Genomic DNA, 13,582 nt, shown 5'->3' on the forward strand with positions numbered 1-13,582 from the left:
GATCCCGGAGTGCTGCGATCAAGCCCCACATCGGGCTCCCTGCTCTGCTGGGAGCCTGCTTCTTCCTCTCCCACTCCCCCTGCTAGTGTTCCCTCTGTCGCTGGCTGTCTCTCTCTCTCTCTCAAATAAATAAATAAAATCTTAAAAAAACAATAAAATAAAATAAACACAAATGAGATCACGTTGTACCAATAGATTTCCAAACCCAAACTGTAGTTTTATAGAAGATTTGATATATACAGTTTTGTGATCTTTATATGAACAGTGCTTAAGAGTCCATGAAGTGAAGGGAGGGATTAACATTTTCCAGGTTCTTCCTGGTGGCCGGCACATTTTTCAGGCATCTTCTCATTTAAACCTCACTTCGGTCCTCAGGGCGGAGGTTGCTGTGATCTGCATTTTTGCATTAAGGAGTTGGGGATTTAAAAGGGTGGAGGTTTCTTGCCCCGGATCACCTAGTGTGTGATTGATGGAACCAGGCTTGGGCCCTGCCATCCACCCTGCTATAATTGCCATCATCCAGGGTGGAGATGGGTGGATTATTGGGCAGGGTCTAGATGGCGGATGAATTTTTTAATTAATATGTAATGTATGCACATGGTTTAAAAAAAAAAAAAAGAGGAAGAACAAAATAGATTACGTTGAGAATTCTGTCTCCTAATTCCGCTTTCCTGCCCAGAGGCAACCCTTGAGACCAGTTTCTTTCAGAGTTCTCCGGTATATGTATATGCTTATATATATATATTTTTATAAGATTTCATTTATTTACTTGTCAGAGACAGAGAGAGAGCATGCGCAAGCAGGGAGAGCTTCAGGCAGAGCAGGCAGAGGGAGAAGCAGGCTCCCCACCAAGCAAGGAGCCTCATGCGGGACTCGTTCCCAGGACCCTGGGATCACAGCCTGAGCTTAAGGCAGATGCTTAACCGACTGAGCCACCCACGTGTCCCTGTACTTATGTATATATTTTAAAACACAGATGATGCAGACTCCACACTGTTCTGCGTCTTGCTTTTCCCACCTAATGATATTGTTTGAAGATTGCTTCGTGGTAGCACATTAGAGCCGCCTCGTTCTTATTCACGACTGCCTCGTGTGGCTGGACTGTCATTTATTTAAGCAGTTGCCTGCGTGTCAGCTTTTAGGTTGTTTCCCGTCTTTGGCTGTTACAAATAACGCTGCTCTGAGGGGGCTTTCAGACCTTAGAAAAAATAATCTCGGCACACTATACAAAAGCATTTACATCAGCACCCAGTACTCACACTGGTAATGAAAGGTTCTGGAAGCCCTGCTTACCCTCACTATATGTAATGCACTCTGATAGTTCATATTCCGTTCTGTTCTGTTTCATTTTTTAAAAAGTTTTGGTCAGAATCCACTAAATTTATTTCATAGACACATGTATGTGTACATATGTACACATTCCCATCATTATGTTTAATGTACATGTGTCATGTGTGGAGGGATCCCTGTGCCATTTACTGAATTTATCTTTTCCTGTGTATTTGAAATACACCACATTTACGTGGGGTGGGTCATGTGCATATGTGGGTCATGACCTGCAGTTTGAATATATTGTATATCCTTTGCGTACAGTGTACGTGTATGCAAGATGAGTTGCTAGAACTGATTGAAGGTTGTGTGCGTTATAATTTGTGTAGATGTTGTCCAGTTACCTCCTGTAGAAATTGTACGGATGTGTTTACTCGCCCTGGTGCTGGTGAGGAGTGGAGCCTCCAGGACAAACAGGGGTGCATGCTTCCCTCCACCGCAGCAGGGCACTGTCAGGCTTGTGAAAACATCTGCCCCTGCTGGGTAAACGTGGTCTCTCATTAGGTTTAATGTACGTGCGTCATGTTTTGAGGGATCCCTATGCTATTTACTGAATTTATCTTTTCCTGCATATTTTAAATGTACCAAATTTACGTATACATTTAGGTCTGTTGATCTACTCTCTGTACTCTTCCAGTATCAGACTTTAATTGTTAGGGCTGTATGATATGTTTGAATGTGCGGTAGGGCTAGTCCTCTTAACATTTTTATGGCTGTCCTCAAACATTCATTTGTACCACACAAGTGCACATATATTTCTCTTTTTAATGGTCTTCTCTTGTTTTTTCCACTCGTTTCAAAGTCTTCTGGCCGAAGTCCTTATTACTAATATCTGGTGCTTTCCGTGATGGCAGAGGTCTTTGTACCCAGCATGGCCGCTTGCTGATGTGTGACTGGAGAGCAGCCTTTTCGGCTTGCCTTTCGGGTCCTCGTTCTTACCCCAGATGTGGAGCGAGGTCGTTCCATTCTGCAGGATGGGGGGCCCTTTGAAACCTTGTCTTCAGCCCACAAGGGTCCCTCTCCCGTGAATTAGAACACCGGAGCACACCGCCCGTGAGGGAGGTGATTTCCTGCAGCTGACCGCTTGCGTCCCATCTGTGCTGTTTACCCAGGGCGAGCCGTGCCGTACCGCGGTGATCAGTTGAGGTTTGTACTGAACAGGGTAATAGTTTCTTTTCCCTGGAGTTTTTTAACCAGCATCCTAGGAACAGATTCAGGCAGGCATGATCTAGTTTGACAACTCATTAGCCGGGGGTTGGTCCAAAATACCGTTCAGAGGGAGAGAGCAGGGCCTGTGCGTGGGATGCCTGATTCACAGAATTCGAGAGTCGTCTGATGAGGACGCCAACCCCTCTGTCTAAAAGCTGGTACGTGCCAGGGGAGCACAGGGAACTCATTTGATCAGGCAGTATCCACCACTGGGCAACTCATCAAGTGTCCCAGGCCTCCTGCCTTCTTCCTTCCCTCCCTCCCTGGCAAAGACTCTGCCTTCAGCTGTCCGAGCACCTGGAGACGTCTCGGCCCACAGGGTTATCAGTTCCGGCCATCTGCAGAGGCGCCTCTCCATGAGGGCCGCACTTGAGGGGCTGTGTTGGGTGGGATCATATTCCTGGAATGAGTGTAACAGTATCAGAGGTATTGGGGGAGGTATTACAGCAGCGCGTGAGACAGTGTGGCTCGGCACTGAAAAAAAGCTCACATAGCAGAGCTTTGATGCAATCCTTTTTGGATTTCTAAGGGGAAAATTTAAGGTTGGTAGGAGGGACAGGCTGGGGTTGCATAAGCTTAATGCTTATTTTCAAATAGCTGGTCTTCAGAAAACAACTGAATGTAGAAGATTCTTCTCTAAGGCCCCGAAAGATTTCTTTCTGCCTCCACCCTCTTGGCCCTGGCTTACCTCTGTTGTCATGTTTCTGAGCTTCAGCAGCCGTTGTGGCCGCTCAGTCAGCCCAGGGCTGGGGGAGCTTCGAGCAGGACTCTTGCAGGGGCCATACCAAACTGAGCCATGGCTGCGCCCAGGAGTCTCTATAGTCTTGAAAACCTCCACATCCCCTGGGACCTGACTGTCTTCTCAGTGCTTTCTCCCAAGTTCACAATCTCCTGCCAGCATAGTGGAATTAAAGGCTGATTTTTCTCCACCACCCGCTGCCTGAATCATTTTCAGTTCTTCTGGTTATTTGTGTCTACACTTTACTTTTGTGGGACGCCACTGTCAAGTTCCACAATTCCTTATAGCCCCTGATAGAGTCTTTCCTTTTCTTCAAAGAGGTTCCCAGGTGACGTTTATTTTCACGGTCTGCTGAAGTGACAGGTTCAGGTTGACAGGAATGGAATTTGGGCTTAAGCTTTAGCAGAGGTGGCAGGATAGGCCAACTGTATAACCTCTTGAATTTTATGATTTACCCACCCTGACAGTGGCTTGGCAGGTGCAGGCATCCCAATGAAAAGCCTGCTAAAATGTGGCCGACCTTCCCTTGTCGAGAAGACTTCAAGCATTATTAAGTACTGCTTAATTATTAAGTTCTGCCCTCCTGCTGGAATGTGGGACACTCTCAGGGTGATGTTGCTTCCTGGCCCAGCAGCCTGTAACCAGTAGTACATCCAGGGTGGGACCCTGGGGTCCGAGGCAGCTAAAGGGGGCACGGGTCTGAGCACTGATAAGCCGGTAAGTCTGGCTGTCAGGAGGAAAGCTGTTTCTGGTGAGTTTCGTTGATAAGCCGTATCTTTGGGGTTCCTGCATGATCAGGAGGAAGCCCAGTCCTGGCTGAGCACCCAGAGTGTTTATGTAACCAGGTGCATAGCATAGTGACATGCCATTCATAATGCTAATTTCACTTTCTTCTCTGAACATGCCAGGAATTCCTGATGCAGATTACCCAGTTCACTAGCAAAATGCTCAAAACCCAGAACTAATCAGAAGGAAGCCAGCAGACTTGACTGTTGGAAGGTGGCTATGCGGAGCTTTGAGAAGGGAGAGTAGTTTTAATATTTAATAAGTGTTGGGATATAAATTTTATGTTGAAAGATGAACTAAGTCACAGGGTCTGTAAATTTAATTATTGAGAAGGATAAAGTAGGTCCATTCGGTGAAACCTCCCACAACTCTGAAATCTCTTAATAGGAGAGCTTGTGAAGGAATCCGATGAGACCAAGAACAAATTCTGCATAAACTAGGGCTTGGGGGAGCCAGTAGCATTCTGTGCCATGGAAGGAACTTGATCCTAGGGTTGGAGAGCACTCTTTTCAAGCTGACGGGGAGAAGTAGGTAATGAGCCTTGCTCTCCCCGTGACCAACCCCAGGAGCCCAGCAAGTGAGCCGGACTCTTGGCGCCCCGCACTGGGCCAGTGATGTCCGAGGTGGGAGGGGTGCTGTCATTCCAGGCAGTGCTTTCTTGGATAGGCTCTTCTCTCTTCTCTACACTCCATGGTAGCGAATACACTGGCAGCTGAGCTGCCCCAAAAGAGGAGGGCTTGGAACACTTGGCACCCACAGTGAAGTAACTGGACGGCCCACAGATTTTTCCAGGCAGGGGCGGGATTAGGGGCTGGCCCCACATCCCACTGTGATGCCCACTGACAAGAGTGCTGTGGACATCAGTGTGGACATCAGGCTAAGTGCAGGCTCAGCGGTGCTGCCTTCTGCTCCCCACCTTCCCCCAGCACCTTTGTGCACTCATTCTGGGCCCTCAGCGTGACTCATGATGTGTCCCTAGAGCACTTCACTTAAACTAAGATTCTCCTTGGTGTTCCGAGGTGTAAGTAGGGCCTCCCGGTGGGCCCTCTCCTCACTCTGAAAGGTCCTGCCATTGAGGGGCACCATCTTACAGAGGGACAAGTTTCGCAGAGCTATGGGGTCTTTCTGGACAAATCTTGGGTTGCTCAGAATTTTATTTTAGGAGGATTGCAACCGGAAGATTGTAAATTACATGGGCGCCCGGGTGGCTCAGTTGGTTAAGCATCTGCCTTCGGCTCAGGTCATGATCTCAGGGTCCTGGTGCTCTCTCTCCCTCTCCCACTCCCCCTGCTTGTGTGCATGCACGTGCTGTCTCTCTCTCTCTCTCTCAAGTAAATAATCTTTAAAAAAAAAAAAAAAAGATTGTGAATTACAAATCTCTAAGTCGAAGTTTGCCATTGCCTTGCCTGAGTTTTTAAAAATCTTTTTATGCTATCTCCCCAGGCAAAAAATTAAAAAAAGAATTCTGTTTACCTTCTTGAGGGTTATAAATGGGATCAACTCATGTATTTGTTAATATTTTCTTCTTTTAAAATATTTTAATTATCTAATATTACCAGCGTACAGGAAGTGATGGAGCCTTCCATAACCAACCTTGTTGTGTGTTTCAGGCTTTTCCTTCCTTTCTCTGTTTTGAAGTAATAGAGATACTACAGCTAAAGCTGTAATACAACTGATCCTGTCCCTTTTTCTCCCTCCTGCCCCACGTGTCACCACTGTTCCAAACCCGTATTCCTCCTCTGTCTCAGTGGTCAGGGCAAGTCGTGATTTTTAATGTCCTCCCCGCCTTCCGCGATCGCTGGCTGCCCTTCAGGAGCTAGTAGGTTCAGTTACCTGCTGTCTGCCTGGAGCCCGAAGTCCTGTGTCCCCTGTGGATTTTAATGTGGAATTGTTTTTTGCAAAAGAAGCATTCCCTCACCACCTCACTGAAAGGAACCAAAGAAGAAGAAAAAAAAAGATAGCTGTCCTCATCCACACTTGCTTTCTGTCAGCCTGCTCCTTTCCCTTCCTCCTCTCCTGGTGCGTCCGACGAGAATGACACGCGCATGGGCTCCGCAGTAGGTTCGCGCCCACTGTAGATCTCAGAGAGAGGCTCGCGTGTGCTGGTGTCTGAAAGCCCCTCTCCTTCCCCACAGTAGAGGAGGCTGTACGGCCTTTGTGCAGCCCCCCAGTCCTCCCCCCCCCCCACACACACACACTCCATTCCTGGAGTGGCTGACAGGGGCATCCCACAGGGGCATCCAGCTGGGGTCGACAAGCCTGGGCCCCTGATGCTACTTAGCCCAAATTGAGGGTGTAAGAATGAGAAGAAGATTTATGTTTTGTTTAGTGATTTCCATCTGTGATTACTGTGTAGTTCTGGGTAATTATAAAATTACAAATAACAATGAGAGGTTTTAGGTAATAAGCATAATTATTTTTAAAAATTACTTTCTTTTCCAATCAGCAAATAGACACTAAGCTCTATTTGTTAATTTAATCAGTAACTTGTTTATTGAGTACCTATTATGTGTTGTGTATTTCTTATTCTCCGCCTCAGGGATACAGGATAAAACAGCTTAGGGCTCTGACCTCATGAAGCTGACCTTCTAGGAGGTGTTGACAGTAAGTAATCAAGCAACTAGGCAGGGCAAGTACAGTGCAGAGAAGTAAGAGAGGTGTTGACCGGGTCAGGTGACTGCAGTGACAGTGATGTTTAGGCCAGGCTCAGGATGGTAAGAGAGCACCAGGCATGTGGTGATTAGATGGCTGGAGGATTTCACGCGGAGGGAGCAGCAGATACAAAGGCCCTGAGGCATTTTGTTGCATCTTTCTGCTTTAGCAAGTAAATTACAGCATGTGTAGAGAAACACGACCCAGGTAGTGTTCTGCACACTCTGTCCCGTGTGGAGCGCCATTTATCTGAGGGTTTTGCTGTGCACCGACTTAGGCTCCGCAGAGCTGGCTTACGGGAGTTGTTTGGGTTTGTGCGTGCTCTGTGGGCTGAAGGCTGTCCCTGTCTCCCTCAGCTCTACGTCTCCTCAGAGAGCCGCTTCAACACTTTGGCTGAGCTGGTTCATCATCACTCGACTGTGGCGGACGGGCTCATCACCACTCTCCATTACCCGGCCCCCAAGCGCAACAAGCCCACCGTCTACGGCGTGTCCCCCAACTACGACAAGTGGGAGATGGAGCGCACGGACATCACCATGAAGCACAAGCTGGGAGGAGGCCAGTACGGGGAGGTGTACGAAGGCGTGTGGAAGAAATACAGCCTGACGGTGGCCGTGAAGACCTTGAAGGTAGGCCTGGGCCTGCCGCCGCTCACGGTGCCGCGGCTTGTACGGCCCGTCATTGCCGGGGCACGGTGACACTGCTCTCCGGGTGGCCTGCCCCAGCGCTCAGGTCTGAGGGGGTAACCAGCGCCCAGGAAGCGCCTCTTTGGGCCTCTGTGGTCCTTTTTTTCCAACGGGTTCAGTCCCTCTCCCCGACTTCGGTGCCTCCACGTACAGTGAGAGCCGAGAAGTGCTGTGGTTTTCTGGTGTAAAAAGATGAGTCATTTGGAGAAGTGTTTTCATTATGTGGAGGATTCTTTCAGAGCCGTGGGTTTCCGTTCCGTCTGTGTGGCATTTGGATCACTTCCTATTGAGAGTTAAGAGAAGGAGGAAAAACTAAGTCTTGAAAGAAGGGGATTTGACCAAAATGCATTTGACTCTAATGTGGATTTTTGTTGGCAGATTTGAAAGGCAAGTACACTGGGTGTTCCTAGCAGGTTCTGGTTCTGGAAATGGAGGTGTGACAAGGCATGAAGGGAGCATCAGGGCTTCTTCCTAACTCAAGTACCGTCGGGTCATTCTTGTTAACTAGGACTTTTGCCCTCTCCACTCAAGCGTGGGGTTTGTAGTTTTCCAGCAGATTTGAAGTCCTTTGAAATGTTCAGGAGGCCAAGCAAGGTTTCCTTTGCAGCCCCCTCTGCCTTCCCGATGTGATCTGAGCTTTTATCTGTGGGCAGAGTGTCCCCTAGTGTTGACCTGTGCTGTTTTCACTTGCTTTAAAGGAACCGATTACACTGACACATGGACAGAGACTGAGAGGGGAGGCTCCCCGTAGCCACTCGATAAGAAAAAGAATGGAAACATCCACGACTGGGAGGAAGGGACCCAAGTGTGGGTCTCTGGAGTCCGTGGGGCACACGCTTGGAGACTCCTGAAGCCAGATCACTTGCCTTTTAGGGACTCTGTTACTTCCTTGCTGCCTTTACTCAGAGGCACAGGAAAGTGGAAATTATGGTTTCTGGCTGATGTGAAGTGACGCTTTAGGGAAAGGATCATGCTCTTTAGTTCTAGAAACCAAGAGTGGCTTCCTGGTACTCCTGTTGATTGTGCCCCCTTAGATCAGTCCTTGGGGTGGGACTGACACTTGTGTGTTGGAGAGTGGGGGGTGATGTGGTTTGGGGTCACCTTGAGGACTCCTGGATATTTTCTAGACATGATTTTTTAAAAACACAGCAAGCATTTATTGAGTTCCTTGCTTCTGTTCGCTGGACCCTGGCTTAACCCTGGGATTGTGAAATAGACTTCTTTACTTCCGGCTAGTCTAGGTAGTAGAACAGCGTAGCTAAGGAGGAGAAATAGGCAGTAGGACGATAACCACAGTGTGGTGTGATAGGTGCCAGATTAGAGGCAGGCGTGTGGCACTCCCGACACCGCATAGGAATGGGAGGGGGGGTACTGGTAAGCTCTACTTGGCAGGGAGAAAGCACGAAGGGAACCACAGGTTGGTGCTGTAGGGGAGGACCAGGGTTGGCCAGGAGAGCAGAGGCCTGGACAGAGCGGAGGGTGAAGAGCCTGCACTAAGTCACACAGGGTTTGAACCGGCTAAGGAGCTGGGACGTTATCCTGGAGGTCGTGGGGGACACTGAAGGGTTTGATGCACAGATGATTGGATTGGGGCTTCATAAAGATGGCTGCGTGGGTGAGTCCTAGAAAAAACAAAACCGCCGTTGCCCCACCTCCGCCAGACCAGGCGAGGCCAGGGAGAGGCATGTGCTCGTGCTCCAGTGTCTCAGTTTGGCACAGGATGAAGAGCAGGCCCGGCTCTGGGTCTTGACGAGCTCGAGAAACTGTTAAAGGCCCAGGCAATACCTACACATTTGCCACTATTTGCAAAAACGAAACAAGGGAGAACAGAAGCACAAAGTACCCTAGGTTTCCATCCAGGAAAGGCTTGTTTAAAAACTTCAGGAAGAGGGAGACTTTGCACAACTTGAAATATGGGGAAAACACAGCCCAACAACTGATACCGTGGCACTGTTTCCTGAGCAACTGAAGGTGGGCATTCCAGAGGAGGGACCCCTCCTGGAGTTCAGCGGCAGTGGTGGCTTTCTTATACCAGGGAATCAGAATTATCTGGAGGTTGTATGCCTTTTAGAATATATTTCTCTAATGATTTATTATTAAACTTTTTATTATACTTTTAATGGTTTTCCCCAAGAGCTTTATTAACTTTATAGTCCCACAGTTGGTTAAAAAAAAAAAAAAATTACAGAATCTAGTCGCATGGATTTCTGGGAGTCGTCACCCCGCTGATAGCTAATTAGGGAAAAGGGAATGCATCATATTCTCGAGATGTGTGTCAACCCAAAATACAGTACTAAGCAACTGCTAAATAAATTATCCCTTCTTCCACCTCCCCTGCACAAAGCACATCTCTATAGTAGGTTTCCCACTTGACAAATGAGATTAGTGTCACTATTTTGGGCATTTGTCTCCACTGGAGTAGTTGAGAACTTTGGGTTCTAAATGACAGTAATGGCTAATGTTTTTTGAGCTCTTGCTATGTGCCCGGCAGGGTCTGAGTGCTCCACCTGTAGCCTCTCATTTAATCCTTTCAACCACCCTAAGGGAAGGGTCCCTCCTGTCGCCCCCGTTTCAGGCTCGAGGAAACTGCAGTGGAGGGAGGCCGGGTAACAGGCCTGGCGTTAGCCAATGAGGAGCCGCAGGGCCAGGGTTCCGGCCCAGGCATCCTGCCTCAGAGCCCAGCTCCTTTCTTCTTTCCTTAATTGTCTCTCCGGTTCATTCCTCACACACCATGAAAAATACACAAACTACAGTTACAGGTCTTAGAAATCCCCTTCCCGCCCGTATTCACTTTGCCTCAGGCTGCAGCTGGATCTCCCTTTCTCTCCAGGACCCAACTGGGCACCTGAGTCTCCGTCTGCTCCTTCCCCCCACCCCACCTGTTTTGTGTTGCTGGCCCCTCTTGAGGTGGCACAGGTGGCAAGACCCTGCTTTAACCCGGTCTCTCTATTATCCACCACGCAGCATTGGGTCCTGTACCTTCGGGGCCTGAGACCAGAAGAGACGGGGAAACAGGAGTGCACCAGGGTGACCTCTATGGGCGGGAGACTGGGATTAAAGCAGAGGCCCACGGATGAGTACTGCTAGTTTGAGTTCTGACGTAATTCGGCAGGCTGTAGGCTTACCGTTACCTGTGTATTATCAGTGTTACAGGTGGGATGTGCCTGAGAGAACCAGCTGTCCGCTACAAGAAAGCCCCACGTTTCAAATGAGCCGTAGTCCAAAAGTTTGTTTGTAAGTCCGTTTTTTTTCCATGAAACGGTTCTGTAAGTCGTAGAATTTGGGAAAGACTACTGTTGATCTAGTGTGGTGATAGGATTGACTCATAAGCTATGACAGATTTACCATTAAAATAGTGGAAAATAACGTTGTTGAAAAATGTGAAGACTTAAAATTGCACTCAGTTCTTTACCTGTTTTTCAAATAGGTAATGTATGTGCATAGCATCTTCTACCCTTGATTTTTGTGACTTTCCAGAAATAGTCCACGTGTGGGTATCTTTTTGAACCATACGGCCACGTGTTCTAGACACTTCTCTGTGCCTTCTGGCGTCCGTGTATCCTGGCATTGTTCCTTGTTGGTACCCGTAAGGTGATCTGTTTTTGAATGGGTATATCTTAACACGTACCAGCCTTCAGTGGGCATTGGTGTTCTTTCCCGTACTTTGCTGTTACAGACGGTGCCACGCGGATTCTTCTTGTTGGACACGTGGAAACTGTCCTGCTGGTCAGCTCCCCAGAGTGCACAGATCGAGGAGCATGTACCAATTTGTCCTTGACCAGCGGTGCTGGCAAAGTGCCTTCATGACTCTGCGCTGGCCAACGTGGTCTGTTTGGGTTCGGGTTTTGTTTGTTGTCTTTTTCCCCAGGAAGTTGATTCTGTTAGGGAGCTCCAGAAACGAGCAGAGAAGGAAGGGCTCCAGGATGGCACCGGACACTCACGTGCCCCGGCTCTCCGACTCCCCGAGGGGGCGTGCACAGGGAGAGAGGCGCCCACTGTTGCCGTGTTTCTCGCTCTTGCAGAGGGTTCTCTTCTGGCTGGGAGCTAGGTACACCGTGTGTTTGAGGACCAGGGCCACACGGGTTCTGTGTGAGGTGGTTTCTCGTGCATCTGGTTGGTGAACACCTCCCTTGGCCTGGCTCAACGGCTCTGCCCATCTCTGCAGGCTGCCGGATGGCCCTTCACTATGGTGGTAACCGTGCTAACCCCACATTTGGTTGAGAACCAGCGACAGATGTGGAAACTGAGCTCTCCTTGGAACCCGCTCCAGGGCCGTGGTCCCTGCTGAGACTCAAGGAGGCGTGAAGGGCACTCAGGGCTGTGCTGCAGCACCAGGGGGATGCTGAGCCATTTACACGAACGCTGTTCTTTGTTAAAGCCATAGAACGCCTGCGCCTGGGGGAGGCCAGTGAGCAGGAAGGGCGAAGCTGGATAGAAAGCACCCGTGAGATCCTGGGTCTGGAGAATCTGTGTCTGTGAGAAAGACAACACAAAGCCACGCTAACTGAAGACCCAGCCCGTCTCTCTTACAAGCACTGTATTTAGCCTGCTTCCCAGGAATGGAGATCACCTGTCTTCATTCCAGTAAAAGGGGGTCCCGCGGATGGAATCCTGCCCACGAGGCAGATGCAGCTCTTCTCCGCATTTGTGGACTAGAAGGGGACGTTCAGAGAAACGTCCCTTACCGGGCATGTGAGTAACTTCGTGCGGCCACGCAGTGGCAAGGCTTGGTCTGCGTAACTCAGAAGCCATTAACCTCCCCCTGTACCTGCCAGGCCTTCGTGCGCATCGAGGCCAGGCCGGTCAGTCCTGGTGAGGAGAGCTGGCTGACCCAGTGCCCTCCCAACAGACGAGGCCGACACTCAGCCTTCACCTTAATTGATCGGAGTGCGTTTTACTTTACTCTGGAAGACCTTTCAAAAAAAAAAAAAAAAGATGGAAGGTTTTTATTTTATTTATATTATTTTTTAATATTTTATTTATTTGTCAGAGAGGGAGAGAGCACACCAGCAGGGGGAGCATCAGAGGGAGAGGGAGAAGCAGGCTCCCCACTGAGCAGGGAGCCAGATGCAGGACTTGACCCGAGGACCCTGGGGTCATGACCTGAGCTGAAGGCAGACGCTCAACCGACTGAGCCACCCAGGTGCCCCAGATGGAAGGTTTTTAGATCAAAGTCAAGGACTAGAGCAGGCTGGCATTGGGGGTGTCTCCAGTTTCATACAGCTGCAAAAGTCCAACACTGCTAGGAGTTTCCATTGTAAATTGAACCAGGCCTGAGTCCAGCAGGGGGAGACAAGTTCACGCCGATTGTCCTGAAAGAAAAAAACCAGGAATTATTTATACTGTGCGCACGTGTACGCGCGTGTGTATGAGTGAGGGGAGAGCGAGACAGAGAGAGGAGAGGGCTGCCTTTGAAAGCCCTATTGTTCCTTCTGCGCGTTCACGCCTCTCAAGATCCAGACATGGTTCTTTTAGAAAAGAGTCCGTAGCTATGAGAGCGCATGATCTTTCTGAAATGATTTCACTGTGGGTGGTTTATTATGTGCCACTTTAAAAAAGGAAAACTCCACTTGTCTAGAAAGCTTTATCTGAGAGCTGCATTTTGAACATATTGCTGGCCAGGCAAGGTTCTTGAAGCCCGTGGTCCTTACGTGAGCGGCATTGACTCGCCGACTCCGGCAGGCGCGTGCTCTCCCGCCTTGACATTAGCGTGTCACCCGGCGGATCAGAGCGCTCCACGCACAAGCGGCATGGTCTGCTGAGCATGTTAAGGAGCAGAGGACTCCGAAGAATTGAGCAGCCAGTGGGGCGGTGGCAGGGATGAGTTCTTGTCCCCCGTACAGCTTGATGTGATGTTTAATTGACATTAGAACGGCTGACCATTGTTAAAGAGCAATAAATTGTCTCTGAGTCTCAGCCTCGCAGAGCCCTAAGCTACGTGATAATGGGCAGACACGTGTCCTCAGCGGCCATGCTCCGCTAGTAAACATGACTGACCGCAGCAGGCACGCACGAGGTAGAGGATGACCTGTCCTCTGGAAGTCGTCCCCACGTGCGGGGGCAGGAATGGCGCAGCCACGGTGATGCCGCAGTAAGGACACCTGAGCTCGCTGTCTCCCGAAGGGGCAGACACAGTGTATAAGGTGCCACATTGAAAATAAGGTTGATAAAGGGGCCCCTG

At 49.4% G+C, this 13,582-nt stretch overlaps 1 protein-coding gene across 1 annotated transcript in view; it reads left to right on the forward strand.

Moving 5' to 3' along the window:
- Positions 1 to 13,582, forward strand: part of ABL1 (ABL proto-oncogene 1, non-receptor tyrosine kinase) — a 46,489-nt gene that overhangs the window by 17,278 nt on the left and 15,629 nt on the right. Inside the window, exon 4 of the mRNA XM_040632075.1 lies at positions 7,072 to 7,344. Within this exon, the coding sequence (XP_040488009.1) occupies positions 7,072 to 7,344 (273 nt within the window). The remainder of the gene's footprint in view (positions 1 to 7,071; positions 7,345 to 13,582) is intronic.

Source organism: Ursus maritimus, unplaced genomic scaffold, assembly GCF_017311325.1.
Source record: "Ursus maritimus isolate PB19 unplaced genomic scaffold, ASM1731132v1 scaffold_17, whole genome shotgun sequence".
Lineage (NCBI taxonomy): Eukaryota > Metazoa > Chordata > Mammalia > Carnivora > Ursidae > Ursus > Ursus maritimus.